Source organism: Nyctereutes procyonoides, unplaced genomic scaffold, assembly GCF_905146905.1.
Source record: "Nyctereutes procyonoides isolate TBG_1078 unplaced genomic scaffold, NYPRO_anot_genome, whole genome shotgun sequence".
NCBI lineage: Eukaryota > Metazoa > Chordata > Mammalia > Carnivora > Canidae > Nyctereutes > Nyctereutes procyonoides.
Genome location: NW_026575140.1, coordinates 81,610,202 through 81,635,791, shown reverse-complemented (window position 1 = coordinate 81,635,791; position 25,590 = coordinate 81,610,202). Strand labels below are relative to the sequence as shown.

The 25,590-nt window shown below is 55.7% G+C and overlaps 1 protein-coding gene across 2 annotated transcripts in view; it reads left to right on the top strand.

Moving 5' to 3' along the window:
- Positions 1-25,590, top strand: part of KIRREL3 (kirre like nephrin family adhesion molecule 3) — a 545,006-nt gene that overhangs the window by 441,236 nt on the left and 78,180 nt on the right. For both annotated transcript variants that reach the window (XM_055304776.1, XM_055304774.1), the window contains exons 4-5: positions 10,767-10,916; positions 15,861-16,010. In XM_055304776.1, the coding sequence (XP_055160751.1) occupies positions 10,767-10,916; positions 15,861-16,010 (300 nt within the window). The remainder of the gene's footprint in view (positions 1-10,766; positions 10,917-15,860; positions 16,011-25,590) is intronic.

Here is a 25,590-nt window from a genome sequence, read left to right as displayed (position 1 = left end):
GAGCTCCTTCTGACCTCCTTGTTCTACTTACGACATTTCCCATCCCGGGGAATGTCCCCTCCCTGCTCTCGTGTCCCTTACCCTGGAGGTCACTTCTGACGACTCCTTCCCTCGTTCCTTCAGAAGGAAAAAAAATCTGTGTTCCCTGGGACCTTTGTTATACTTCACTCTTGGGCCTGATTGTGTAAAGCCAGAGACCCCAGTTCTTTGTGTACATAGTTGTCTCCTCCTTGTCATAGGAAATATTTCAGTTCCTCGTCTGCGTCCCCATACCCAGCCAGAGGCCCTGGAGATGCTGGGGTGAGCCCTGCTCCTGCCCGTGGCTAGAGCCCTTACTGGCACCATTTCACCCTCCGTAAGCCTGTTTTGCTAGTCAGTGGGCTGGGGCTTAACCCCATCACCCCCAGTCCCACTCCCCTGGGCAGGTCATGACAGGGCATTTTGGAAACTTCCCAAAACTCATTCTTCTGCCTTAGGAGCTGGTCCTGTGCTGAGTCGCAGGAAAGCAGCAGGAGTCAAGACCTGGGCTCCCGGGTACGACCTGCATCATCCTGCCCTGGTCCCTTGCCACCGCCTGTGTTGTTCTGGTGTCCGCTAGGGGCCTCTGAGCTGGCTCCTTCCTACCTGCCCCCCCGCCCCCCCTCCCCATCTGTTCCCTTCTCAGGAGCAGGGCAGCTTCCCTTAATCTCACAAGAGGCAGTGTGCGTCCTCCAGGCTGGGAGAAAGCTGGCGATAAATATCTCCCGGACAAGTATTCTTGAAGCCCTCGCCAATTGGTCCCTAATAGCAAAGCAGACACCGACCTGCGAGCCTTTCCTGCGTGGCTGACCAGGCCGCTTCCTGAGGCGGACGTTCGCTGGAACCACGGCACTGGCACAGCTACAGGGACCCCCACACGCTCCCTCTCACCTGCATGACTCAGGGGGAGGGGCAGGTTCTTATCAGTGCAACTTCAGATGTGCAAAGCATCCTGGGATCCCTCATTCCAGGTACTGGGTGGCCCCACTTTTTTTTTAGATTTATTTATTTGACAGAGAGAGAGCAAGAGTGGGCGAGTGAGCGCAGGGCAAGGGGCAGGGGGAGAGAGAATCTAGAGCAGACTCCACCCCCGCATGGAGCCAGACGCATGGCTCGATCTCACGACCCTGAGATCATGACCTGAGCCAAAACCAAGAGTCAGATGCTTCACCGACAGCACCACTCAGACGCCCCATTGTGTGGCCACTTTTAGCAGTCCTGGGCTCAGGAAAGACTCGGAGATGGTGATGACAACCCTTTACGAAGCACCCCGTGGGCCAGGATCATTGACACACGAGTCCTCTACCCTACAGCGAGGTAGGTGTGTCACTCTGATTTTACAGACGAGGGTGAGGAATGTGCCCCAGATCCTTCTGCTGGTGACAGGGCCAGAGCTCCTTCCCAGGCCTGCCTGACCCTGTGTCCCTTCTGCTCTCCAAGACCCAGGCCCTGGTGGGTACTCAAAGCAGGGACCTGAGGTCACCCATCTCCATGCCTTTGCTGCATGTTTTTCCTAACCCAGAATGACATTTCTCTGCCACCACTTTCCCCACATCATGATTCCTCCTCCAGGAAGCCTCTGGGTTTCCTCCCTTCAGCCCTCCTGCTTACAAAAGGCCTTTATCGAGCCCAGAAAGAACTTTATGTGACCTCTTGATGAGACCGAGCACTTTCTCTCTTAAAATCTAGTGACTCATGGTCACGTCCTGAGAGTGGAGGCAGGGAGCATTTCAGCATTTCGGCAGGGCCGCCCCACGCTCAGGCACAGGGGTGGTGGTGGCTACTTCCCCAGGGCACCGGAGTTCTTCCTCCACCTGCTCTTGGACCACTGGGCATCCGCGGGGCATCCCTCCGCCTCTCAGGGCCCTGCTCCCGTACCAGCCCTCTCCGCCTCCGAAGGACGAGGACAACAGTGGTGGCTGTGTGCACGTGTTGGCAGAGCACTGACTCCTGGAAGCCAGTGCAGGCGTTCCAAGCAGCCTAGTTCCTGTCCAGGTGTGGCCGGGATTAACCCTAAGGGCAGTGGTCACCTCTCCTTGACACGGGACACCTTGGTTCTTGTCTCACGGAGTCGAAGAATGAATCTCGCGGACAACAGAGAGTGAGCAAAGCCATAGAGGTTTATTAAGCAGAGATATGGAGAAAGCTCTCAGCAGTGAGGGGGTCCCGGCAGGGTGGCCCCTGAGGGCTTCCAGGGGTGATCTTTTATTGCGAACCTAGGCAGGGAGCCCACGGCCTTGGGATTCTTGTGCAGTCTTGGTTTGAGCAGGGACTATTGATAACACCTCGATGACGTGTTTCTTTTGGTCTCATGAGTTTGTGGGATCACTTAGTAGCCATCGAAGGGAGATACTCCCTAACATTTTGGAGCTAGGGAGCCAGGTTGTTGTTGTTTTTTGTTTTTTGTTTTTGTTTTTGTTTTTTTCTGTTTTTACTGTCTTATCTCTGTTTCTTGGGATGGGTAGGAGCCTGACTCTGGGGCCTCTCGGTGTCCTTGGGGTTTATGGGAGCGCACGGATTCCTGGGAGCCTGACTCTGGGCCTTTCCCTTATCTCTCCCTGCCTAACCCCATCTGCCCCTAACTCATTCCTACATCACCCTTAACCTGCTGCTGGAGCAAAGGCTTGGCCAAAGTGCCCAGTCCGAGGAAGAGGGGTGGGAGAGAGGGAGCACACCCCCATGCCATCCCCGGACTGCCTCCGATCTGAACTCTGAGCACAGATCGTGAGAAAGGGATCAGAACCCTGCCCCCAGCATCAGGCTACAGTGTAGTTTGCACTGAGACTTTCTCTCTTCGCTACAGTAACTAACCCCAAACCTCATGCCATTTGCACCAGTCCATGCTGACCCTGTGCATATTCCCTCTCGCCACCGCCATGGAACCACCCAAGCACTAGATTGGGGACTGGGAGAGAGGCACAAACATATATGCTCATAGAGGTGGCAACAGGCTTGGGGCACTAAAGCATAGAATGTATGTCATCCTATGACATTCTACATTTAGTGCCCAAGATATCTGAGGCTGACAATTATGGGTGGCAGGGGTGGGTGACCTGAGCCTGCCATTGAGGACCTGACCACCATGCACATGGGGCCACTGGGCCCTCTTCCTGCTTGTTTGACACACACACACTCACAGTGTCAGGGTCAGGCCACAACACCATGGGCTCCTGGGACCTTAAAGATCATCCAGGGTCTCCAGGGTGGCCCTGACAGCAGCGGGGCCTTGGCCTTCTCTGAACATATTTTAGGACCAGAAAAAAAATGACATTCCAAAAATTCTAAACCAGGCAGGGACTTTCAAACATTTTGCAAGAATAATTAGAGTCCATTCAAGCAAAATCTCAAGTGGCTGACGAGGAATACAAGCAGAAGAGGTCTGGCTGGAGAAGATGGTGAGGCCTGGAAGCCAGTTCACTCACGCATGTGCACACGTGCACACACATGCACATGCACACACGCATGTCCGCATACACCACAGCGGCCAGGTCCCTGGAGCATTGCTCTAAAACCATCCCCCCTCTTGGTGGTTTGGCCCTAATAACTTCAGTCTTCCATACAAAATGCCTCTTCCCACTCCAAGAAATAATCAGGAGTTGCAGGGGTGACCTCAGATCAGGGGTGAGAGGTGTGTGAGCTCATAGAGAATCATGGATTCTTCGGCATTTTAAATATTTTACTGGAAGACAGTGGGGACCTCCCAGAGACAGATGGTGATGGTTCACTCCATGCTAATGTGTCCTGCAAGTCCCCAAAAAGAGTCTAAGGTTAAAAAAAAAAAAGTCTAAGGTGGGGGCCATGCGGTCAGGGCTGGGAGGGAGGGGGCCCTTCAGGAAGCCTGCCTGTTGGGCTGATGGAGAGGCAGGAGGGAGGACGATGGAGATGAGCACTCCCATCTGGAGGCAGGGGGTGGATCCCCAGAAAGCAGTCTGGAGAAGTCAACAGGAGAGAGGAAGCTGAGCTGCACAGCTCCTGAGCAGAGAGCAGAGGGAAACAGCTGGCAGGAGGGCAGGGCAGACAGGGTGGCAGGAGGGGAGGACTCCCAGCTGCAGTGGCACAGGGGGGCGGAGGGAAGCTGTGCCCCAGGACCAGAGCCCAGGGGCGGCCCACTGCTGCCTCCCCCACCCCTCTCTCTAAGCCAGGCTGCATCTGCACCTGTCCTCTTCAGCACTGAAGAGCTGAAAGCCCTCCTGCCACCTGCCGATGCCGCCCCCACACCTCCCCTCACCTGCCAATCACCAGCCTTCTTGACTCAGAGCCCACCATGTGGGGTGTGCCCTGACTCATCAGGATGGGGCACATCAGAGCCCAGCCTCCTCTTATCCTTCCCAGTCAGATAGGGCTGCTGCTTCCTGCAGTTTGAAGAGGACGCCCCAAAAGGCCCCACCGGCTGAGCACGTCTGCCCCCAGGCTCCTGCTCTCCACTTGCTAAGCCTTCAGAGCCAGACTCTAAATCCAACTGAGCCCTGTAGAGCCTCGAGGCTGGCACCTCTCTTCTCTGAGCTCAGTGGGGAGAAATACCTCCCTCCCCAACGTCAGAGTCCTAAAGGTCTATTTGGGGAGTTGGGAAGGCGCCCTCTTGGCCTGCGAAGTCCACAGAAGCCTGAGCATGCGGGGAGCATGCAGGCCGTGGATGGTCACATCTGGGGCTCCACAGTGACCCCTGGGCACCCCCTCCCCGACTCTGCAGGGCCCCTCCCTTCCTGAGACAGCCAACAGGAAAGGATGCCTGGAGCCACCAATGGGAACATTGGGTTAGTCCTCCATCTAACCCACCAAGTGTTTCCATCCAGGCCCTCCCGAGAGTCTCCCTAGGCTTTGCAGTGCTGGCCAAGGGCAAGGAGAGTGGGGTGTCGGGTGGGTTCTGTGAGCCCCCAGGGGCCGGGCACCCTGCAGCCAAGGACCTTAGGATGCAGCCCGGGAACAAGACTGCTAGGCCCGATGTCTATCCTCCACCACTCAGTGCCCGGGACCCCTGGATGGCCTCACCTTCACGGGGGCCTGATAGAGCACCTGCCACACAGGACAGGCTGTGAGGAGCTCTCAGTGAAATAACCCACGTAAAGCTCTTAATCCACGCACTACATGCAATGAAAGTTAGCTATTATTAATTCCACAACAATAAAAGGCTTATGACATATACCTAGTTCTATATATTTATATAATAGCACAGTTATATAGATAACGACTATTTATATAATGCAAAGTACCAATAATTATCACAGCTCCTTTCTCTCATACCTCCCCGCCCCGTGGTGGCCAGTCCTGGGCTGCACCCTGAACCCTAACTCAGCATTGCTGACCAGTAGCTGGCAGGCGGCCAGGTAAACCTAGGGAAGAACCAAGAAACTGCTTTTCACTCCAGAGATCCTTTACCTCTCTTTAGATGGTCTGAGGGCAGTGGTTGGTGGGGTTGGATGGCGGGGACGGGAGGGGGACGGAGTACTGGTTTGTAGATAAACAACCGAGTCTAGACCCTCAATTCAACAACCAACGTGGGAGAATGGCAAGAAAGCAGGGTTTGCAACCCGAGATATTTGGCTCTTTCCAGGACCCGGGCCCACTGTGTGACCTTGAGTTCCCCCCCGGGCCAGCTGAGTGACCTTGGGCGTGTCACTTTATTTCTGGGAGCCCCAGTTCATGCGTGAAAAGTGGGTAGTAACACCTGGCCAGCCTTGTCTCATATTCAAAGACTTGGTTAAAGCAGGTGTTCCATGAATAACTCGGTTATTTTTGTCCTGTGAAGCCTGACTCCTTGAGACTCTGGCCCTTCCCCTTAATGTCTCACCTCATTCTTTCCGTGTGGTGTGCTCAGCACAACATAAAAAGTTTTCCTCCATGACCACAGATCTCAGGGGACAAACTGGAGCAAGTAGGCCTCGAGGTCTAAGTCCAGTTCATCCAGGGCTTATACGCTAGACCAGGCGCGGAGAACACAAGGTGAACACGACGGCCACAGGCCCTGCCCTCAGTTTACCCTCCTTTCCTCGTTTACCTTTGTTCCTTTGGTGTCTGATGTTTTGTAAATGCTCAATGAAGGTTTGAAGACATTAAGGGGGGATGAGAAGGAAGAAAAGTGGGGAGGAGGGGAGGAGCGAGAAGATTCCCCCTCCTGGCAGGATGCGCCTAGAGGAACAGATAAAGCTCATGTGGAGGAGAACTTGGCGTTTTCTCTTTGAGGGCAGGGCTGGTTAGGGGGGCCCGGAGAGAAGGGGGATTCCAGAACGGTGGGACATCCGTGACATGGGGCAGGTGACGTGAGTGGACAGCCGGTACGGGTTGCTACTGAGCACCCGGGAGAAGGAGGCCAGCTTTTGGAGAAGCTGGTCAGGTGCTGTCCTGCAGGCAGCGGAGGCCATTAGACCTTCCAGCCCCTGGAGAGGGAGACAGCACGAGAAAAGCGATGGGTTGAGGGGAAGACTCGGGGTTGGACCAAACAGCGTCCACAGGCTGTCGGGAGAACCCAGGAGGAGGGGGTGAGGCCTGGACTTTGGGTTGCAGTGGCAGGGACGGAGAGGAGCGGGGGGGTCTGAGAGATGCTGTGGGCGAGGGGCTGGGCCTCACTTGGTGATGGTGACAGACTGCAAATAATGCAAGGGAGGTCGTGGGGATTCCGGGGGGCTCAGCGGCTGAGCACCTGCCTTCAGCTCAGGGCGTGATCCTGGGGTGCCAGGATCGAGTCCTGCATTGGGATCCCTGCTTCTCCCTCTGCCTGTGTCTCTCCCTCTCTCTCTCTGTGTCTCTCATGAATAAATAAATGAAATATTGAAAGAAAGAAAGAAAGAAAGAGAAGAAAGAAGGAAAGAAAGAAAGAAGAAAGAAAGAGAGAAAGAGAAAGAAAGAAAAGAAAGAAAGAAAAAAGAAAGAAAGTGAGGTCTCACTAATGGCCACGCTTCCCAGCAGGAAGTCATCAGTGAGCACAATGGGAAACTGAGGCAGAAAACTCGGGTGGAGTGGTGCAAGCACACACTGTGTGGCCAGAGCAGCGCTGTCCCGGTGCAGCGGGCGCACACACGTGTTAGCTCCTGGAGGAAAGGACCACGGCGGATCCATCTGTTTCTCACAAGATAGTGCGATGCCGGCCTCACAGCAGGTCTTGATGAGCGTGTGTTGAGCAGACAAATGTTCGCAAGGAGCTTCCTGTCTGCTTACCCTAATGCCCAGAAGGTTCTAGAAGAGATCCCAGGCTCACTCACAGTTCCCTGCCTGGGAGCAGGGAAGACAGGGAAGAGAGACCAGCGGGTGAGGGAAGGGGGGAATGAACATTTTGGGGCCAGGAAACTGCACCCACGGCTTACACACCCTGTCCCTGGGAGTCCCCAAGCCCGGAAGAAAAGCCTCAAGGTGTCCTGTGGGTGAGAAGCCCGCGCGCCCCGTCCCCCCACCCCCCTCCCCCCACAGCACCGTGACTTTTATCTACGCTACATAGTGACACTCAGCTTATGATTCTGTTTGAAAAAGCATCTCATTGATTTGAAAGAGAAAGTCTTTCCAGTGGCTGGTACTTAATACACAGAAATGAAAAAAAAATTTTTTTTTAAATACACAGAGATGAAAATGGGATTGGAAACGAAAATCGCCGGCGCCCCAGTCATTCCCTCCCAAAGCATAATGGGTGACTAACGTCCTGTGGGGGTTTTCGTGGAGACGTCTGGGTATCTCTCTCCCCCGCCCCCACCCCCACCCCAAGAGAAAAGCCTAAGGGATCCAAACCTTGGCCCAATGGGGAACCCAAGCTCTCTGAAGCCTGCGGGGCTGGATTAGACTGTCCCTCGCCCCGGCCTCCCCTGCTCCCCCCAGCACCTCGGGGTGCTCAGGCTTGTTGGGGGGAGCTTGTGGCTGCCCCAGCCCCTGGCTCAGACCCCGTCCACAGTGAGCTGGTGACCACCAGCGTCCTCCTCCACGGCTGGCCTGTCTCTGGTGGCAGCCCCCCTTCTCCATCAGGGCACAGGCCCACCCACCCTGGGCTCCCCTGCACCCAGCAGGGCTCACCCCTGCCCGCCTGTCCCCCACCCCCAGGGATGACCCCTGTACCTCAGCTCTGTGTCACCCTGACCCTCACCCGCCAGAGCAGGACGGGGGTGGGAGGAGGGGACACTTCTCGCCCAGGGTCACACCACTACTTTAGGGCCTCATTACAGGCCCGCCACCCCCAGCTGACAACCCGCTAATTCCCTCTGATAACGCCATCCCTGGCAGCGTCCCTGCTGTCTTGACACTGTCCTTCTTGCAAGAAAGATTTTGAGATAAAAGGAGCCGTGAAATCATCACTGGGCCGGGAGGAAAGAGCCTCTGAAAGGAGGGCCCCCCACAGCCCTCCTCCTCCTCCTGCCCCTCCTCCGTCTTTCCTTCCTCCCTCTCTCACTCCTGCCCTTCTCCTCCCCTCCCCTCTCTTCCCCTCCCCTCTCTTCCCCTCCTCCCCTCCCCTCTCTTCCCCTCCCCCTTCTTCCCTTCCTCCCTCTCCCCCTCCTTCTCCCCCTCCCCACCTCCCCTCGTTTCTCCTCCCCTCCCCTCCTGCCCACACCCCCCCTTTCTGCTCTTCCCCTTCCTCTCCTCCCTCTCCCCCTCTTCTCTCTATCCTTCCTCCCTCTCCCCCTCCCCCCTCCTCCCCTTCCTCCCTTCAACCCCTCCTCCTCCTCTCCTCTTCCCCCTCCCCCTCCCTCCCTGCCCTCCTCCCCTTCCTGTCCCCTTCCTCCAGCCTCTCCAGCTCCCTCCCAGCTCCCTCCCCCTCCTCACATCACCCCATCTTCTAGCTCCTTCTCCAGGCCCCCCCCACACACACACACACTTCTCCTTTCTCTCCTCTCTTCTCTTCCTCCTTCTTTCTCCCTCTTGTTTTGGTGCCAGAAACAGTCTAATTACAACAGAGAACTTGAAGAGACTGAGAGGAAAAAAAAATAAATAAACCCACCACACATAGCTGATTAAAATGTCCTATGAAATCTAATTTGTAAAGCTCAAATCAGAATAAAAAGTGTTACTCCCACAATTCGGGGCCAATTTGATTTTTAATGAGACTCCTCAGAGACCCAGCCAAGATCTCATCAGGTTGCAGGCACAGCCACCTTCCCACCTGCCACAGGCTCTCTGACGCCGCTGCGTCTGCTCTTGGGGAGCCCCACCACCTCGGCCACCACCACGGCCACCACCATGGCCACCACCTCGGCCACCACCACGGCCACCACCTGGGCCTCCACTTCGGCACCCCTTCTCGGGGCACCTGCCGCTGACAGCCGGGCCTTACTGGTGGTGCGGCCTGCAGCCCTGTGCCCCAGGGTGCACAGCAGCCGGTGTCCCCCACTCCGTGTGGCCCTGACTGTCATGCATAGGGGAGAAGAAGCGGAGGCGGCAGCTTGCCCACCAGGCCACTCTTCCCAAGCCGTGTTCTGTATCTGCCAGGCAGGGCGTGGGAAAGAACGTGGCCTTGGAGGTTACAGGGAGCCCGGTCAGACCCCGACTCCACCACTCATCGCCGTGGGATCTTGAGCAGATGGCTTTGCCTCTCTGATCCTGCCTTCTTTGCTGTAACGTCGGGATATTTCTGCCCTGACCCGTAATTGCACGGGTGACGGGAGGGAGGGTGTATGAGGCACCACTTGCACCGTGGGCCGGGGGCTCAATGTCCCGTTGTCCGTGCAGTGGAGGCCTCCCGGGAACACGGGTCACGCGGCCCCGCTTCGTCAGCATCCCCACCAGGACCGGCTCAGGGACCTGGGTCCAGCACTAGTCAGGAGGTGAAAGTCTTGGATTGCAGCCCTTGTCCTGCCACCAGACACTTCCCGGGGCGGGGGGGGGGGGGGGCGGTAGTTAACCTCCGGGGCTCTGCAGATGGGTTGGCAAGCTCCAAGTGCTACAGCTCCTGTCGAGCCAGAGGCAATGCATCCCCGGTACTCGCAGAGTCATCTGTCACTCCCTTGGGCCTCATTTCCTCACCCAGAAAATGAGGAGCAAAATCATACCTACCTCGTAGCTTGCTATAAAGATGAAAATACTCATGAGCTGATATTTTAAAATCTTAGAAGAGCGCCCGGCACTGGTGGGTGTGTTCGGGTAATGAGACGTGAAGTGGCAGCTTAGATGCAGAGCTTGGGGTCACGCTGGTGACGTTCTCCTAGGTGAGAGGGAAGCCAGAGCTGGGTCGGCCGCCTGGGAAGAGAGGGACAAAGCAGGTGAGCTCAGAGGCCTCCCTGCTCCTGCCAGCACACTGTGCCACTCTGTGCCACCCCGCATCCTGTGGAATCTGGCCCTAGGCCCATCCTGGGAACCACTGAAATAACCATATTTTCCCTGGATTCTCGGGTTTTTGACCAAACCGCCCTACTCTCGGCCCCCTCACCTTCTCGAGGGGTACACCCTCACAGGGTGCTTACAGCTAGAGGGCTGTCTCCAGCCTCTGCCCCATTGTGGGAGTAGGTGCAAGCAGGTGGCATTGACTTGGAGTTTGCAGAAAGGAAAGTGTCAGAGCTCGTCCCAAGCGCAGCGGGCAAGGCCCCTTTGGGGGCAGGAGGAGGCCGGAGGGCAGCGTGCCCACGTGGGAGGCCTGAGGAGCAGGGCAGTGAGCCAGCTGCTAAAAGCAGGAATGAAGTGGGGGGCAGGTAGGAAGCCACTGCTGAGCCCCAGGCAGGAGGTAAGGCCCGGGGGTGGGGAAGTATCCCCTGGGGCAGCCTCTGCCCTGCTTCTTAACTGGAGGAGTCCTCTAGGCCTTGCTGCCTGCCAGAAGCTGACCGCTGTGCTTGTCTCCTTCCCAGGCCAAGTATACTCCTTCAGCCAGCAACCCCAGGACCAGGCCGTGGTGTCGGGCCAGCCGGTGACTCTGCTGTGCGCCATCCCTGAATACGATGGCTTCGTTCTGTGGATCAAAGATGGCTTGGCTCTGGGTGTGGGCCGGGACCTCTCAAGTAAGTACCCCCAGACCTCCTTGGGAAGGCCCGGGGGTTCCCAGACCAGTTCCCGCCTGATTCCTAGGGAACCCCATCTTCGTAGGCATTCGGAGATTCAATTCCCAGCTTTCACTGTATATTCCCCCTGGGGCAGAGGCCGCTTGGGCAGGCTCTGGGTCCAGGACCCATAGGACTTGAGAGCCCTTCTGACTACTGCTAATGAATTATAAGTAAACCGTCAATTCCAGTAACCCTAAACGATGTTGCCCTGGAGGGTCTATTCTCAAGTCAAACACAATTCATGTAAAGTCAGATCCCTAGAAGTAAAGTGTTCCTGTTTCTTGGTCCAAAATGTATGCCCCCCCCCCAAAAAAAAAGTATGCCCCGCTTAAGTCACAGCCCGGCTTTTCTCGGCTCCCATCCTTTAAAGGGAGCCAAATAAATTGAACACTCACAAAGGAACCCACCCAGTTGGTTTTAGGGGTTATCCTGTGATGGGAAGAAAAGGAGCGCTTAAAGTCCAAACCTCGCTGAGCCCACCCAGGCTGGTATTGAGCAAAGATGTCCTGGTACGCTCCTGGAGCTGGCATCTGAGGTCCCCGTCATCTGCTAACCATTGTGAATGTCAACCTTTAAGCTCATACAGATGTCTTCCCAACCCATCCTGGTTACTCACCCACCATCAAGTATTATTTTCCCCTGGGGAGGGTAGGCAGGTGACTGCTTGCTAGGCTTAGCATAACCTGGAAAATCCAGAACAAGGGATCCGGGTGTCCCCGCCCTTGGGGGGAATGGCTGAGGGTAGAGGAGGAGAAAAAAATATATATGTATTCAACTGAGAGGTAGCTTTGCTTCTCTCATGGTGTACAGCTGCAGGAAAATAAAAATCGAAGTGCACTCAGGAACATGATGGTTGGGAAATTAATATTTTAAAATGTGAGTTATGTCTTGTCAAAAATGTATATTGAAACATTATAGCCATGGTCAATAGCATCACCGGGTTTGAGTGCTGCAGCCCAACTGAGCATGGATAAAATACACAATAATATCTCCAAAATATACTGTGCTGCCATAAAATTTAAGTATTATGGGAACCAGCCAATTTCAGGGGCTCTGAACTTCCTTACCCTAGAGAAACTGGGGGAATGCTATCACCTTCCCAAACTAGAATCACTCATGCTCCGCGTGGCTCTAAGCTTGGACCAGCATCCTTGCAGGCGAAGGAGGGACTCCGGGCTCCTGGTCAATGGTATGCAGCCTTTGGTCAAGGACTGGGGTCTTTTTGGGCTGATGGCCAAGAGGAAGCCCCAGGTCACCACGGCCATTCAACACCACATGGAGAACTGACCCTCTGGCATCCAATTCCATGCATGGCTCTCTGGGATCAGGATTGGGTCCCGCTAAGTGAGGTACAATGGGGTTCTGATGAGCTGAGGTCTACTTCCTCTCTGACCTGACTCCACTCATACAAAGAAGGTTGCCTGTCTCCTTGCAAAGCCAATAAATTCAAATTCCTGGTAAAATCTTTTCTATATTTGATCACCTATCCCCAAAAAAAGCATCATGGCGACAATGACAGAAACTCACACGCTCAATAAATACTGTTTCCTAGCCTGACAAGGAAAGGACAGGAATGGATCTCGATTCAATTCTACACATATTCACAGGGCACTTGGTCACAGGTTTTCCGGTGGGGGAACCAAGGTCCAGAATCGTGCCACAGTTCTATCACCCTCCTCTGATTTAACTTCATCCTTTTCTGTGTGGCCGTGCCCAGTCGACCAGGAATCACGCCCTAACGGAAGACCTAACCGTCTTTCTGGTCACCAAAGCTGGAACACACATTCAAAGGACATGATTTATAAACACATGGCCTCCTATAGATAGAACACTCTTCTTCGAAGAAGCTCAAATGAGTTTCAGACATTATGTCCTAAATCTATAATGATCCACAGGGAGAAAAAGAAGGATTCCCTCCCACCCCCCCTTCCACCACCACCCCCACGCTTTATTTGACAGGCAAATAAAGTCACCATCAAGAAAAAAATTGATCTAAACCCAATGTGTGGGCTCCTAACACCCAAAAAGCCTGGCACCCTGCATGTTCTTGCTTCTAAAGACGGGGACCTTTAGGGGCTCCTGGGTAGTTCCATCGGTTGGGCGTCTGCCTTCGGCTCAGATCATGGTCCCAGAGTCCCAGGATGGAGCCCCGCAGCTGGCTCCCTAATCAGCGGGGAACCTGCTTCTCTCCCTGGGTCCCTCACCCTGCCTGTGCTCTCTAGAGAGCACTGCTCTCCTCTCACTCACTCTCTCTCTTTGTCTCTCAGATAAATAAATAAAATCTTAAAAAAAAAAAAAGCCAGGACCTTTCTGGCTGTCCCATCTCCCTGTCATTTTTCTTCGAACCATCATTTAGAGACTACGTGCCACACACTTAATATGGATGATCCCACTTCTCTTCGCCTTGACTCGTGGTGGTACCGATATCATCCCCATTTTGCTGAGGTGGGGACTGAAGCTCGGAGAAGCTAAAGTACCTCCCCCAAGACAGCAGAGCTAGGGCACGATAGACCTGGCCCTCGAACCCATGCACTCTGACGGTAGAACCCAGACTCGCAATAGTGTTGCCTCCCCTGGGCGTAGCGAGAGAGTAATGATACCATGGAAGGAGCTAGAACTCGCTCAGAATCGATGCTTCTGGGCTTGTGTTTTTTCCAAAGATCCTGCCAGTCCTTGGGATAGCATTGCAGCTCGTTGCCTAATTAGGCAAATACAAACAAACCCATCACTGATGTTTTCAGCAGCTCATGAGAGCGAAATCCTGCTGCTGATAGCTTGCAAGACAACAAAAACACAAGCTCCAGCCAAGATGCCTGCAGGAGACCAGGGACTAATCAAGGACAGCGGGATCCAGAGGCTGGGCCGGAAGGGCTGGGGGCGGTGAGCCAGCTACATTGAGGGCAGCAGCGGGGAGAGGGCTGGATTGGAACCCGTTTCCAGCCCCTTGTCCTGGCCCTGGGGAGAGCCCGCTTAACTTACCTGGGCTTCTTCCCAAAGCCCAGCAGAGGGCAGGAAGGGCGGGCAGGAGGGGAGGTGGCGCTCTTGGGGGGGGACAGCTGACGGCCTTGTGAGCATCTCTGGTGGGGTCGGAACAGCTGCGCAGGGCGGGGCCCTTTGATTGCACGACAGGGACGACGCCAGCCACGAGGACACCCGCCCAAAGGGCTCAGCACACAGGAAGCCCCCAAAACACATCCTGGGAAGGATCACGGCTCCCTCCCTGCCAAGGAATGGTGCCAGTGGCCCCTGCACAGCTCACCCCAGGGGAGCCCTGCAAGACCCCAGGGGAGCTCTGCAAGACCCTTAGCTTAGGATAGGAGGGACCTTAGAGCTCCAAGATCCCTTCTAGGGTAGAAACCTCCTCCGCGGTGTCCCTGACAGGTGCTCACCAACCTCTGCTTGAATACAGCTCCCCCCCAAAAAAAAATACAGCTCCCCATGGGGACCTCACTACCACCTCTGGCAGCCCAGATGCTTGTTGAATATTTCATTTTTTTTTAAGATTTTGTTTATTTATTCCTGAGAGATGGACTCGATCCCAGGACCCTGGGATCACGACCTGAGCCAAAGGCAGACGCTCAACCACTGAAGCCCCCCAGGCGCCCCTTGTTGAACATTTCAAATGAAGAATATTCTAAAGTATTTCCCCATATTAGTTCTATCCAGTGGTGCTAGCGCTGTCCTTGGAGCTACTTGAACACATCCAACCCACACCTAGAGACTGAAATATTTGGAAAGCTAGTGCATGTGCCTCTGTCTCTGTTTCTCTCTCTCTCTCTCTCTCTCTCTCTCTCTCTCACTTGCTTAAGCTCTAGTCTTCTCCTTAAAAGGCCACATAGGCCAACCCTCTTCTCCTGCGGCACATTTCTGAGAACTCACACTGTCCTGGTGAAGGTCTTCTAGAAAGAGCAGTTTGGAGCTGCCAGAGGGTGGGTGGGCCTCTGAGGAGAGAAGGAAAGAGAACACGGAGGACGTTCCCTTTAAGAAGCTGAGGGAGGGGCGGGCAGAGCTCAGGTAAGGGGACGATGGAAAAAAGATCCTTCCAGGAGAGACTAAAGGGGGTCTAGGGCCCGAGGCCCAGGACAGAGGATCTGCCCAACCTGGCCAGCCGCGAATTATGCTGGCATTCACATTCCGCAGCAGCAGGAAAGCTGATTAATGATTTATCATTCTCAAATTTTTATTTATCCATTATTCATCACCAGTAGTATAAGGGACCCCATATTCCTAAGCGTCCTGCAAGCCTCCTAAGTGCTTAATCAGGCCCTGGGGTCTGAGGGGGGAGTAGCAGTGACCAGGAAAGGGCCCAGTTTATGGTTCCAAGTGGCCACACGTTCCCGGGCACTGATAGGGTGGCCTAGATTCCTACTTCTTGTCCATCCCAAACAAAACTTCCCCCCCAGAGTCATTCTTGATTTTTTTCCAGAGATTTCTGTTTTCCGCCCTCTGTCTCTCACTCTGTCTACTGTGAATCGAAGCCTGGGTCTCTGTCCCTCTGTGTGTCTCCTTATCAAAATGCATGTCTGCTTGGTAAACCACGGCGCTGAGCACACCGCCTGCCAGAGTACTGGCCCTGCTGTGTCTGCCCACACTTAGCATTTCCATCTCTGCGCTCTCTTTTTCTCTCTGCTAGTAACTACTCCAACATTCCTAAACCTCAATGCACACACACGCATGCACACACGCACACATGCACGCACACACAAACACACACACTGCCCAATACCCAGGGAAAGGTCTCATTTTTTGTGCTCCTTACATGAAGGTGAGGGTCCCGAGTGGCTGCCTGCCAGACCAGCCTCCAAGACCAGCCCCAGCCCAGGGTCCCCCAACGGTGCCTGTGGGGCACGCATGCCTCCACCGCGGCCCCAGCCCTCCCTGACCCGCCTCCTGTCTCCACAGGTTACCCCCAGTACCTGGTGGTAGGGAACCACCTGTCAGGGGAACATCACCTGAAGATCCTGCGGGCAGAGCTGCAGGATGATGCCGTGTACGAGTGCCAGGCCATCCAGGCCGCCATCCGGTCTCGCCCCGCACGCCTCACCGTCCTGGGTAAGAAGCGTTGAAACGCAGGGGTGAGGATGCTGTGGGAAGCACCACGGGCTCAGTCTCAGAAGAGCTCCCCGCTGGGCCGAGTCCACGTCTGGTCTGGTGGTCGGTGTCACCTTCCCCACCAAGAGGGGGAAAGAGAGAAAGGGAAAGTTCCCGCCCTGGAAATTGGAAGGTCACCACTAACCGACCTATGGGCCTATCTGACCCCAGTGGCTAAAGGGGGCTCCGAATGCTTATTTATTCAATCGGGAAGCATGTTCTGCACACGTGATGGTTGTCAGGCCCTGTGCTAGGTGATGGGGATACAGAGAAGACCACGACACATCCTGGAGTCGCTCTTTCTCCTGTGCGGTGCCAGGAAGGCCTAACTTCAGCATCCCTAGGGCCCTAGGGACCACCTGGGACCACCCAGGACCATCCCTGCACCTGCTCCTTCCCCTGCTCCCTGGGAACCTTAGCTCTCAGGCGGAGGACTGACTGCCTCAATCACCCCCAGGGATAATTCATTTCGGGCCCTCACGCCAAATCAGACCTTTGCCCCCTCGGCCTTTCTTCATCCTCTTGGCTTCCTAGGAGCCCAGCGCCCCTGGGACACCCAGCCTGAGAGGTCCCTGCTCCTTCACTCAGGCAGACCTGCCTGAAGCCGGGGAGTGAGCCGGGCCACCTCCCAGACTGCCTCCTTCTGACTTCGTCCAGATGCTGCTGAGGACCCAGCCCCTGGGCAGCAAGCCGCGCCCACGGGGCAGCACAGCAGACACGGGCATACGCTAACGGCACCTCTCCACACACTTCCACTTAGGTTGGCTCAGCTGTGCTGATGCAAGACAGTGGGACAGGGGTTGTTGCCCCAGATGAGAAACTGAGGCTCTGAGATGCCAAGGGCCCGGGCCTGGGGGGAGGGGTCTCCCGAGTCGGGCTCCTGCGTCACCCTGAGGCTCCTCCAGCCCATGTGGGACAGGGGCCCAGGCCGTGGGAGAGGGGAGCCCGGGCTTCACACTGCCCTCCTCTCAGCAGCTGCCATGAAGCTCTGAGCACAGGTCAGCAGTTGGGGTGCTGTGTCCTAACCTGGCTGCTCCCCGATGAAACACTGAAGAGCATGTCAGGTTGTCTTCACATTTACACGGCCACACGCAGGCAGATTGCCCCCCGCATGGCAGCAAGGACCAGGACGCTTCCCAAGCCCGGAGCTTGGCTTCTTGAGACAGCAGGCAGGGCTCGGGGCCGTCCCCAGAAGCCCCCCTCAATCTCTGATTCCCGTCTAGCCTGCGATGAAGGAAAGAGAAAGGAACCCGGGTTGGGCAGGGTCAATGAGCTGGGACGGCTCCGTCCAGAAGGGCCTGCAGGAAAGTAATCAGGGATGTGAAAGGGGACAGACATCCTCATCCCTCCGGAGATGATGGCTAAAGTGGGAATGGGCCTAGAGTTTGGTGTGGAGATGGAGGGGGAAGGGTCTCATATGGTTTCTGAGTCTTGAGTGTGGGGCCATGCGGGACAGATTTGTGCACCTCCGGAGATTATTCAGTTCCCCGTCCTCAAAATAATCTGCCTTCCGCTGCCCCCCGCCCTGTTCCCCTTCTAGAGGGTACCGAAGAATGCTAAATTCAGAAGGGCTTAAGCCCTCCCCACTCCTGACTTCACGCAAGACCTAAACAACGTGGGAACGCATCTCATCCTCCAATTCTTGTCCTGGTGTCAGAGCTTCACCCCGGGGGGCACCCGACCATGCACAGCCCCCTCCTCTCTCCTATCTCGGGGAGATAACCGAGTCCAAATGTTTTACGGGTGAGGAACTTGAGACTCAGAGTGCAAAACCACTCAGGGCTTCATTACTACTCAAAATAGACCCCAGCTTTTCCAGCCCCAAACCAGTGCCATCTGCGTTCCTAAATGCCAGCAGCATCTCCTTTGTCTGGTGACTTAAGGACCAGGCTTCTGAGAGCGGGGCCTCAGCATCTGATCTGAACAGACTCAATTTGGTCTTAGGTCACGTCTCGAAGGCATTCACTCCCCCGTCTCCCTCTCCTGGGGCCGCACCTGGCACTGCCTCCTGGGCACAGCACTGGTTTGCATGGGGAACATGTTTTACAAGTCTGGAAGGCAGTTGAGGAGCAGGAAGAGGGTGTTTCCAGGTGACCCCGGCAGGATAGCCTGCTGGATTCCTGAGAGCTGGAAAGGGAGCCTCAGCAGACATTTGTCCAGCAGCCTTCCCTGAAGACTTCACTGCCTCCACTCCTCCTAACAAACTAACCCCGGCAAGAAAGAACTGCCCCAGGGTCTGCCTCCCACCGGTTCTGATCACCCTACATCCACCCCTGAGCTGGTCCAGCAGGTCCCCACCCCTGAGCTGGCCCTGTAGGTAACCCCCCTGCCCCTTGGCTGGTCCAGCAGGTCCCATCCCTGACCTGGCCCTGTAGGTAACCCCCCTGCCCCTTGGCTGGTCCAGCAGGGCATGCCTCTCTGCCTGAGCACCCAGCCTGGCTGAGTTTCTTTGCGGTGTACAGCCCCACCTACTGCTTTTGGAGAGAGGCCCTACGTGCTAAAGCTGACCCAGCCTTCTGGAAAGGGAGCTCTGGTCTGCTCACGGTGCTGAATAGACACAGCGGCTGTTCCAGTGGAGGGAAGGGGGTGTGTTTCTACCCTGGCCAGCCAGCTTCCCGACCAAGACCCCATCTGCTTTGCTGTGACATCTCAGCCCGGGAATATGTCCCAGCCAGCTCCCCAAGGAGGGGGGCTGCCTTCCCTGTGTTCCAGGAATGAGAGAGCTTCCTAATTTAGTCTGTATTTGCCTGAGATAGATTTTTAATTAAATAAAGTAAGAGCCTGATTAGAACCTGCAGAAGATATGAGAGCAGAATCAGATGGTATTCCAGCAAAATTGCAAAGCAAACACTTTGCCTGGAACAGAGGGAGACCCCTGGGGGTCTTCCATCAAAGCACCAAGTGAGGAGGGCAAATATGAGAGATTATAGAGCCAACAGATGTGCATTGTTAAAATATGCATCCGCCAGCAGCCTGCTTGGAGAAGCCAGAGGGCCAGCTCACAGGGCCCCTGGTGCTCCAGGGAAGACATGGGGACCCAGGCCCAGCGGCCAAGCCTAGAGTCACAGACACATTAATTAGCCTTGTATTTCCAGCTCTCGGATGCAATCAGGCAAGGAGCAACTTGGAGCTGAGCATTTGCTATCCTGGGAGGCAGCGGGAGGGAGCTAGGGGACCAGGAGAGGAAGAGGGGGAAGGGGCAGAGCCAGGCAAAGACACCGCAGCCCCGGCCCAGGTTAACGGGCAGGCTGCATTCCCTCTGCGGCACGGAGGCCCACACCTTAACTCCGGCCAGGTCGAAACAGGCATCTTTCCACCTGCAGAACTTCTCAAGAACGGCAGGCTTGGAGGCCACTGTCATGGTCCTGCCATTAACCAGCTGTGTGATCTTGGCCCAGTTGCTCAACCTCTCAGGGCCTCAGTTCCTCATCTGTAGCATGAACGTGGTGATAAGTAAGATGGTCCCTAAGAACCGCCGGGCTCCCAGGAAGCCACGACTTCTGCAATAAGGAGTCCAGCTTGTGGCACCAACTAGTTTAGGAAAATGCCCTCCCCTCGCACCACCACTGAAACCAGAATTCATGGGGGTGACTGAGGCCCAGAAGGGAACGGAGTGTTTTGTGCACCATCCCACTCTGAGGACCTCTCAAAGTCCTGCCCAGCCCTGGGACTCTGGACTTGGCTGTATGTCTTAACCCCAGAGCCCGCCCTCTGTATGCAGCTTCCAGGCAGGGACTCAGCCTAGCTGGACGTCATAGGACCCCCACGGACATGTGCAGAGCTGCGCTGTAGGCGGAAGAGCACGGGCTGGAAGCAGGACACCTACATGCAGCTTACTCGCTGTGTGACCTTGGGCCACGTCCTTAGCGCTCCCACGGGGCCTCTGGTCCAACTCTCTATAACCAGCACTTAGGATAGGGTAGGTCCTTAATAATAGTTGGAGGTTTTTTTTTTTTTAATAAATGAATGAATGAGTGAGTGAATGAAGTTTCTCATCCCTCATCTATAAAATGAGGACAATAAAAATACAAATCTCCCAGAATTGCTGTGAGCCCCAAACTAACACACACACACCCCAACACTAAAGTGCCACACACTCTAAAGCTACGTGCACGCACACCCATGCACTTGCAGACAACTCCTTCTCCCACCTGCAGGAACCCCAGGGTTGACAATACCGTAAGGATGAGTCTGCATTTGATCTTTCTAGCTGCCTGAAAATTTGAGAAGCGAGGAGTCAGAGGACCCAGGACAGGAAGGCAATGGGAGGCAAGGTTTTGATCCACAAATATTTCCTGGGCACTGATTAGGTGCCAAGCACTGACCCAGTCATATGGGATTTATTGGTCAGCAAAAGAGAAAAGCAGCCCTGCCCTGGTGGAGTTTGTGTTCTAGCAGAGAGAGGGGGGGGGGGGGGGAGAGAATGAGAACCAATAAGTAATCCACAGATTAAACAGGTGCATTGTGTGGGTTCGTAGGACATCGGGTGGTAATGATCGCTGTGAAACAGAGAAAGCAGAGCAGAGTGAGGGGGCTCGAAGGAGGCAGGGAGGATGGTGGATGGCGGCTTAATTATTAAAAAGGGTGTTCTCCTAGTCTTCCTCCCATCTCCCTCGTCCTCCCGGCCCGTTCTAATATTAACTCTGCTGTCTGGTGGCTCCCATTAGAAACAAAGCTTTCTAAATCAACATGAATTATTTAATGATGGAGACGAAGTCAATTCAAATAAAAAGAGCATCTTTAAAGTGATGTCAAGCTCCAGACACTGAGGGGGAAAACAGAGAAGGTCCGGATGGGTCCTTGAGTCTTCAGAGCCCCCACCCTGCATCTCTTCTCCGGGGCAGCTGAGCGGCACAGGCCCCCCGAATCCCCCGTACTGGAAGCACCCCCCCCAGTGCCCTATCCCCTCACCCTCCGGGTAGGTGGGTCCAGAGAGAGACAGTGGATAACCTGGGTCGTCCAGCCGACACGCAGCCTGAGAGCCTTTAAAAGCTCCCCGCCCAAAAAAAAAATAAAAATAAAAATAATAAAATAAAATAAAATTTAAAAAATAAAAGGGCCCTCCCAGAAACAGGCGGCAAGAAACCCGGTGGCAGTTACCCCGTTGGGAAGGGACAGACCACGCTGCTCTTCAGGGGCCTGGAAGGCACGTCCACGAGGCAAACACTGGGCCAGGGCGGGGGGTACTCCAGAGCCTCTGAGGCTCTGTCAGCCCCGAGCACCGGTTGCGGCTCCCTCCACTGCCCACACTCCGTGCCTTCCCTCCTGTGCGCTGCTGCCACTGGCTCCCCTGTCGGGGTTCATCTTGGACATCACCGCCTCCAGGAAGCCCTCCCTGAACCCCACATAGCCTGGCTGTCCCACTCTGCTCCCTTAGGCTTCCGTCCACACCACAGTCACACACAACACTTTATACTGAAAGTAACCCTTTGTGTGTCTGTCTCCCCCATGGGGCTCCGGGCACCCAGCCTAGAACAGCCTGTGGGCACATGCTCGGTGCTCAGTAGGGCTCGTCACGTAACTGTAGCAGCAGGGCTGCAGCAAAACCCCAAGGACAGGCGACAGCTGGGTCATATTGTGCCATACTATGTTGTGTCTAGAGGGGCAACACGGCATCAGGGTAAGAGCCTAGGCTCCGAAAGCCAGACTGCCTCCCCTGGACACCTGGCTGTGTCACTTTACAAGCACATGACCCTGGACGAACAAGTCACCTAACCGCTCTGCCTCAGTTTCCTCATATGTAAAATGGGGGAGCAGTCCTACCTGCCCTCTTAGGCTTATAGGGAGGATTTAGCAGGACAGTTGATGTAGGACATTTCTCAAAACAGCGCCCGGTAAGCAGCAAGGCATAGACGCTCCGGCTGTTACTAGGGTTCCTCCTGTGATGGTGATTACTGTTATTTTTGCCGCGCTAGGCAGCACCAACAAGCAACTGTTCAAAAAAAAAAAAAAAAAAAACAAGCAACTGTTCCTTCCTGGAGGCTCAGGCCTGTGTCCTGGGGAAGCCTTGCCATCCAGCACGCGAGGCAGAAAGACGCGATCCCTGCAGGCCCCTCCGGCTCGCACGCCTGGGAAGACGAGTAGAATTGATTTCCTTATCTCCTTATTAAGCGTGTTTTGCCTGGGCCCCGGCCTGGTCGTAGGTGCCGTATCTCATTTGTGCTGTGTGCCTGCTTCCTGCCACATTCATTACCCTGCAATCACCCCCAAATAGGGGCAGCAAACAAACCAGAGATGGGAGAGAGGAGCAAAGCAAGCATCTTTATCTCCTGCGGTTCCAGATGGGCAACGGCGTCTGAGCTATTGTGCGCCTCGGGCCCACCCCCAGCCCCCACCCCTGCAGCCAGCTCCTTCCTGCTCCCCCCGCCCCACCATTCCGCCCTTCTGGGGGGGACCCAGGCCAGCATTTCCCTGGGGGCCGGAAGCAGAGTCCCCTCCTCCGTGTCTCTTGGACCACTGCACTCCCCTCCTGATCTAACCGGGTGCTTACCTGCTTGGGCAGGTGACAAGGTGAGCCGCAGGGCATCGAGCTACCATAAGGTGACTAATAGTCTCTGCCTTCTAGATTATATTATAATACAATTATACTAGATTGTATTGAGGGTCGTTAGCCATATGCCCCCCTGAGTAGCTGCCCGTGGCTGTTGTCGGCGGCAAGTGGAGGCTGGCAGGGGGGGCAGGGATGGAGGGTCTCTCTGGAGGTCCCTGTGGCCACCGGGTCGAGTACCCTGACTTCAGAGCTAGGCCCTCCCCCCTGCCATCCCCCCCGACCCCAGCATTCTCCCTGGTTCTCTAATCTGCCACGGAAAGGAACGCCCCCACCCCCGCCTGCCATCTCCCTGTTCTTCGTTTCAACCTCAGTGTCAGAAATACTTGCAAGGCTCCAGAGCGTTTGCGGGTCCGTCAGGGATGGAGGCAAACTCAGTGCTCCCCTCTCGGCCTGTAGGCAGGAAGTGGGGAGACCTGCTGCAAGGGACACTCAGCTCTGCCTTACCCTACCCAGACTCAGCCAATGAGAAGGGAGCTAACTGGCCTAATCAAGCATCCTTGGTGGGGTGCCCCTGATGCCCAACGCTGCCCTGGGCTGGACGCAGCATCCCAAATGGCCAACCCAGGGCCAGCAGCCCCCTGCCAGCTGCCAGCATCTCTTACTTTCAACACCAGCACAAGCGAAGGCAGGGAGATTCTGCAGGATCCCACTGGGTCTGCTGTTCCCAGCCCCCACCACCCCATATGTGGTTCTGCTGACCCCTCAGGGACCCCATCACTACATGACTGGGGCTCCCCAGGCAGCCCCGCACCCCTGAACGGTGCCACCATCACACTCAGGGCACTGGCACTTCTCCGGGTCTAAGCAGGACAGGGCCATCACCTGAGGTGGAAAGACGTGCATCATTGCCCCAGTTCTCCCCCAGGGCAGGCTGGGATCCTGGCCATGAGGCCCGGGATGATGGTGTGTAACCATCTCTGGACCCTGACCTCTCCGGGAAGGACGTGCAGATCCACACCACGGTTTGACTGTGATCCCCCTTCATCTGATGGTGGTTTGGGGGTCGCGTCAGAGGGACACTTGCCCCATTGATCCCTGGCCCCCCCGGAGCAAAGAGAATCTGTTCTTCCACCGATTTAACCCTGGGAGATGCTGAGCAGCCTCCACTGGCCAGCAAACTGGAGCAGGAGCCCAGCCCATGGAGATGTGCACAAGCCAGGCCCTTGATCCTCTGGAATCCACCGTGGGCCATTCGGTGTGGAACCAGCAGCTCTGGGGCTGCCTGGGACGCTAGAGCCACTTTCCTGTAGCTTTCAGGGTTGACTGCCTTGAGAGGGCCCTCGGCTCCTCTGCCATCACGGGGCCACGTCCTCTGGCTTGGGCACGGCTTCCAACAGCCCTGCATGCCTGAAAAAGCTCGGGCAAGAGCCCACTTCTGTCCAGGTGCCGGAGTCCTCCGCCAGGGAGCCCGGCCGGCCAAGAACAAGGCTCCCTCCCTGTTCACGCATCAATCTTATCCACACACAGACACCTTACCTCAAGGACAAATGCACCGGTGCGCACGCACACATGCACACACACTATTCAGAGCACGGCCGAATCATGATGGAAAGGCACGAGGGCACTCAGTCAAGAGAATCTGTCACTGTTGGGAAGTGGACAAATCTTGGTAACTCAGAAGTATTGACCCTCCCTGCGTGTCAGGCCCAGGAATGAATGTAGTAGGTGGAGCATGATAGCCACAGCGTGAGGCCCCGCTTCGCTATTGATTCCTCCTAATGAAAAATGAAATGCAAGGGGGAAGAGAGTCACAGTGAAGGAGAGGGGGGGCCAGGACCAGCGGGTCCCACCGGGAAGGACTCACCTCCCTCCTGACTCCTGGCTCCGGGACAACGTGGGGGTCACACCAGGACTGTGGCCCAAGCTGGCCCTGGGAAAACCCGGCCCGGCTGAGCTGGCCAGGGAGACCTCCGAGGGTAAAAATAGCTCACCACGTCTCCGCTCCGACCTCAGCCGGGCCTGAGACGAGGGTTTCATGGCAAATTATGGATTTAAAACTAGCAATGAATCTCCATTACAGCATGAAATGAGAAAGGAAAACACCACTAAATGAAAGCCTTCCCGGGCAGCCAACGGGCCAAGGGAGGGGTGTACTTTGAGCAGGGCGTTTAGAGCCCCAGTTGCAGGCCCAAAGCAGACTCACAGGAGCAGGCCCAGAAAGGAGGTCCCGGGGGGCGCGGGCAGAGGCAGGAGCCCCAGGGAGACCCCTGCTATCCAGGGCATGAGGACCCGCGAGGGCAGAGGCCCGGCTGCCAGCACTTCTCTGCAGAGCAAAGAAGCACAGCTGCCTCAGGAGGCGGGGACAGCCAGAGCTTTGTGATTTGGGGGCCGTGCTGGGATGAGACCCAGCCAGTAGGTCCAGCCGGCAAGGGGCATTTCGGGAGCCCTGACCCACTGCCTGGGTAGCCCACCCACAGGCCTGTAGGCACCTGCTCACCGTCTCTCACCATCCCTGCCAGGCAGGCCCTAAATCTCCTTTCATAGATGAGAAAGCTCACGCACAAAGAGCCCAATTAACTTGCCCAAGGTCATGCAACAAGAAAGAAAAAGGGCTAGAATCTGGACACCAGTCTCTCCAGCTCCAAAATTCTTGCCCTTTCTGCTAAGCCATGCCCTTCCCCTCTTCCAAGTCTGGCTCCAACTTCCTGCCGCCTGACTCCTCACCTTAAGATCATGGACCTCTGGGACACAGGTCTCTTTCCAGCCCCGTGGAACTCCAGGAGCCCTGTGTGAGCCATCAGACCGTCCTAGGGCCCTCTGACTCAGCGAGGAGGTGAAGACTTCCTGGCACCGCCACCCTGACCTCCACAAATGCACCTTGGAAGCCGGGACCCCTAGACCCCCAACATCCATTTTCTATCCCATTAAGTCTCATTATCAGAGGACTGCCCAGCACTTCTTGGCCCACTGCTCTGGGCCTCGACATTACTCTGTCTGCGCAGAGGAGGTTTTTCTAGGTGGGAGCATCATAGGCGCCCAGAAGCCTACACC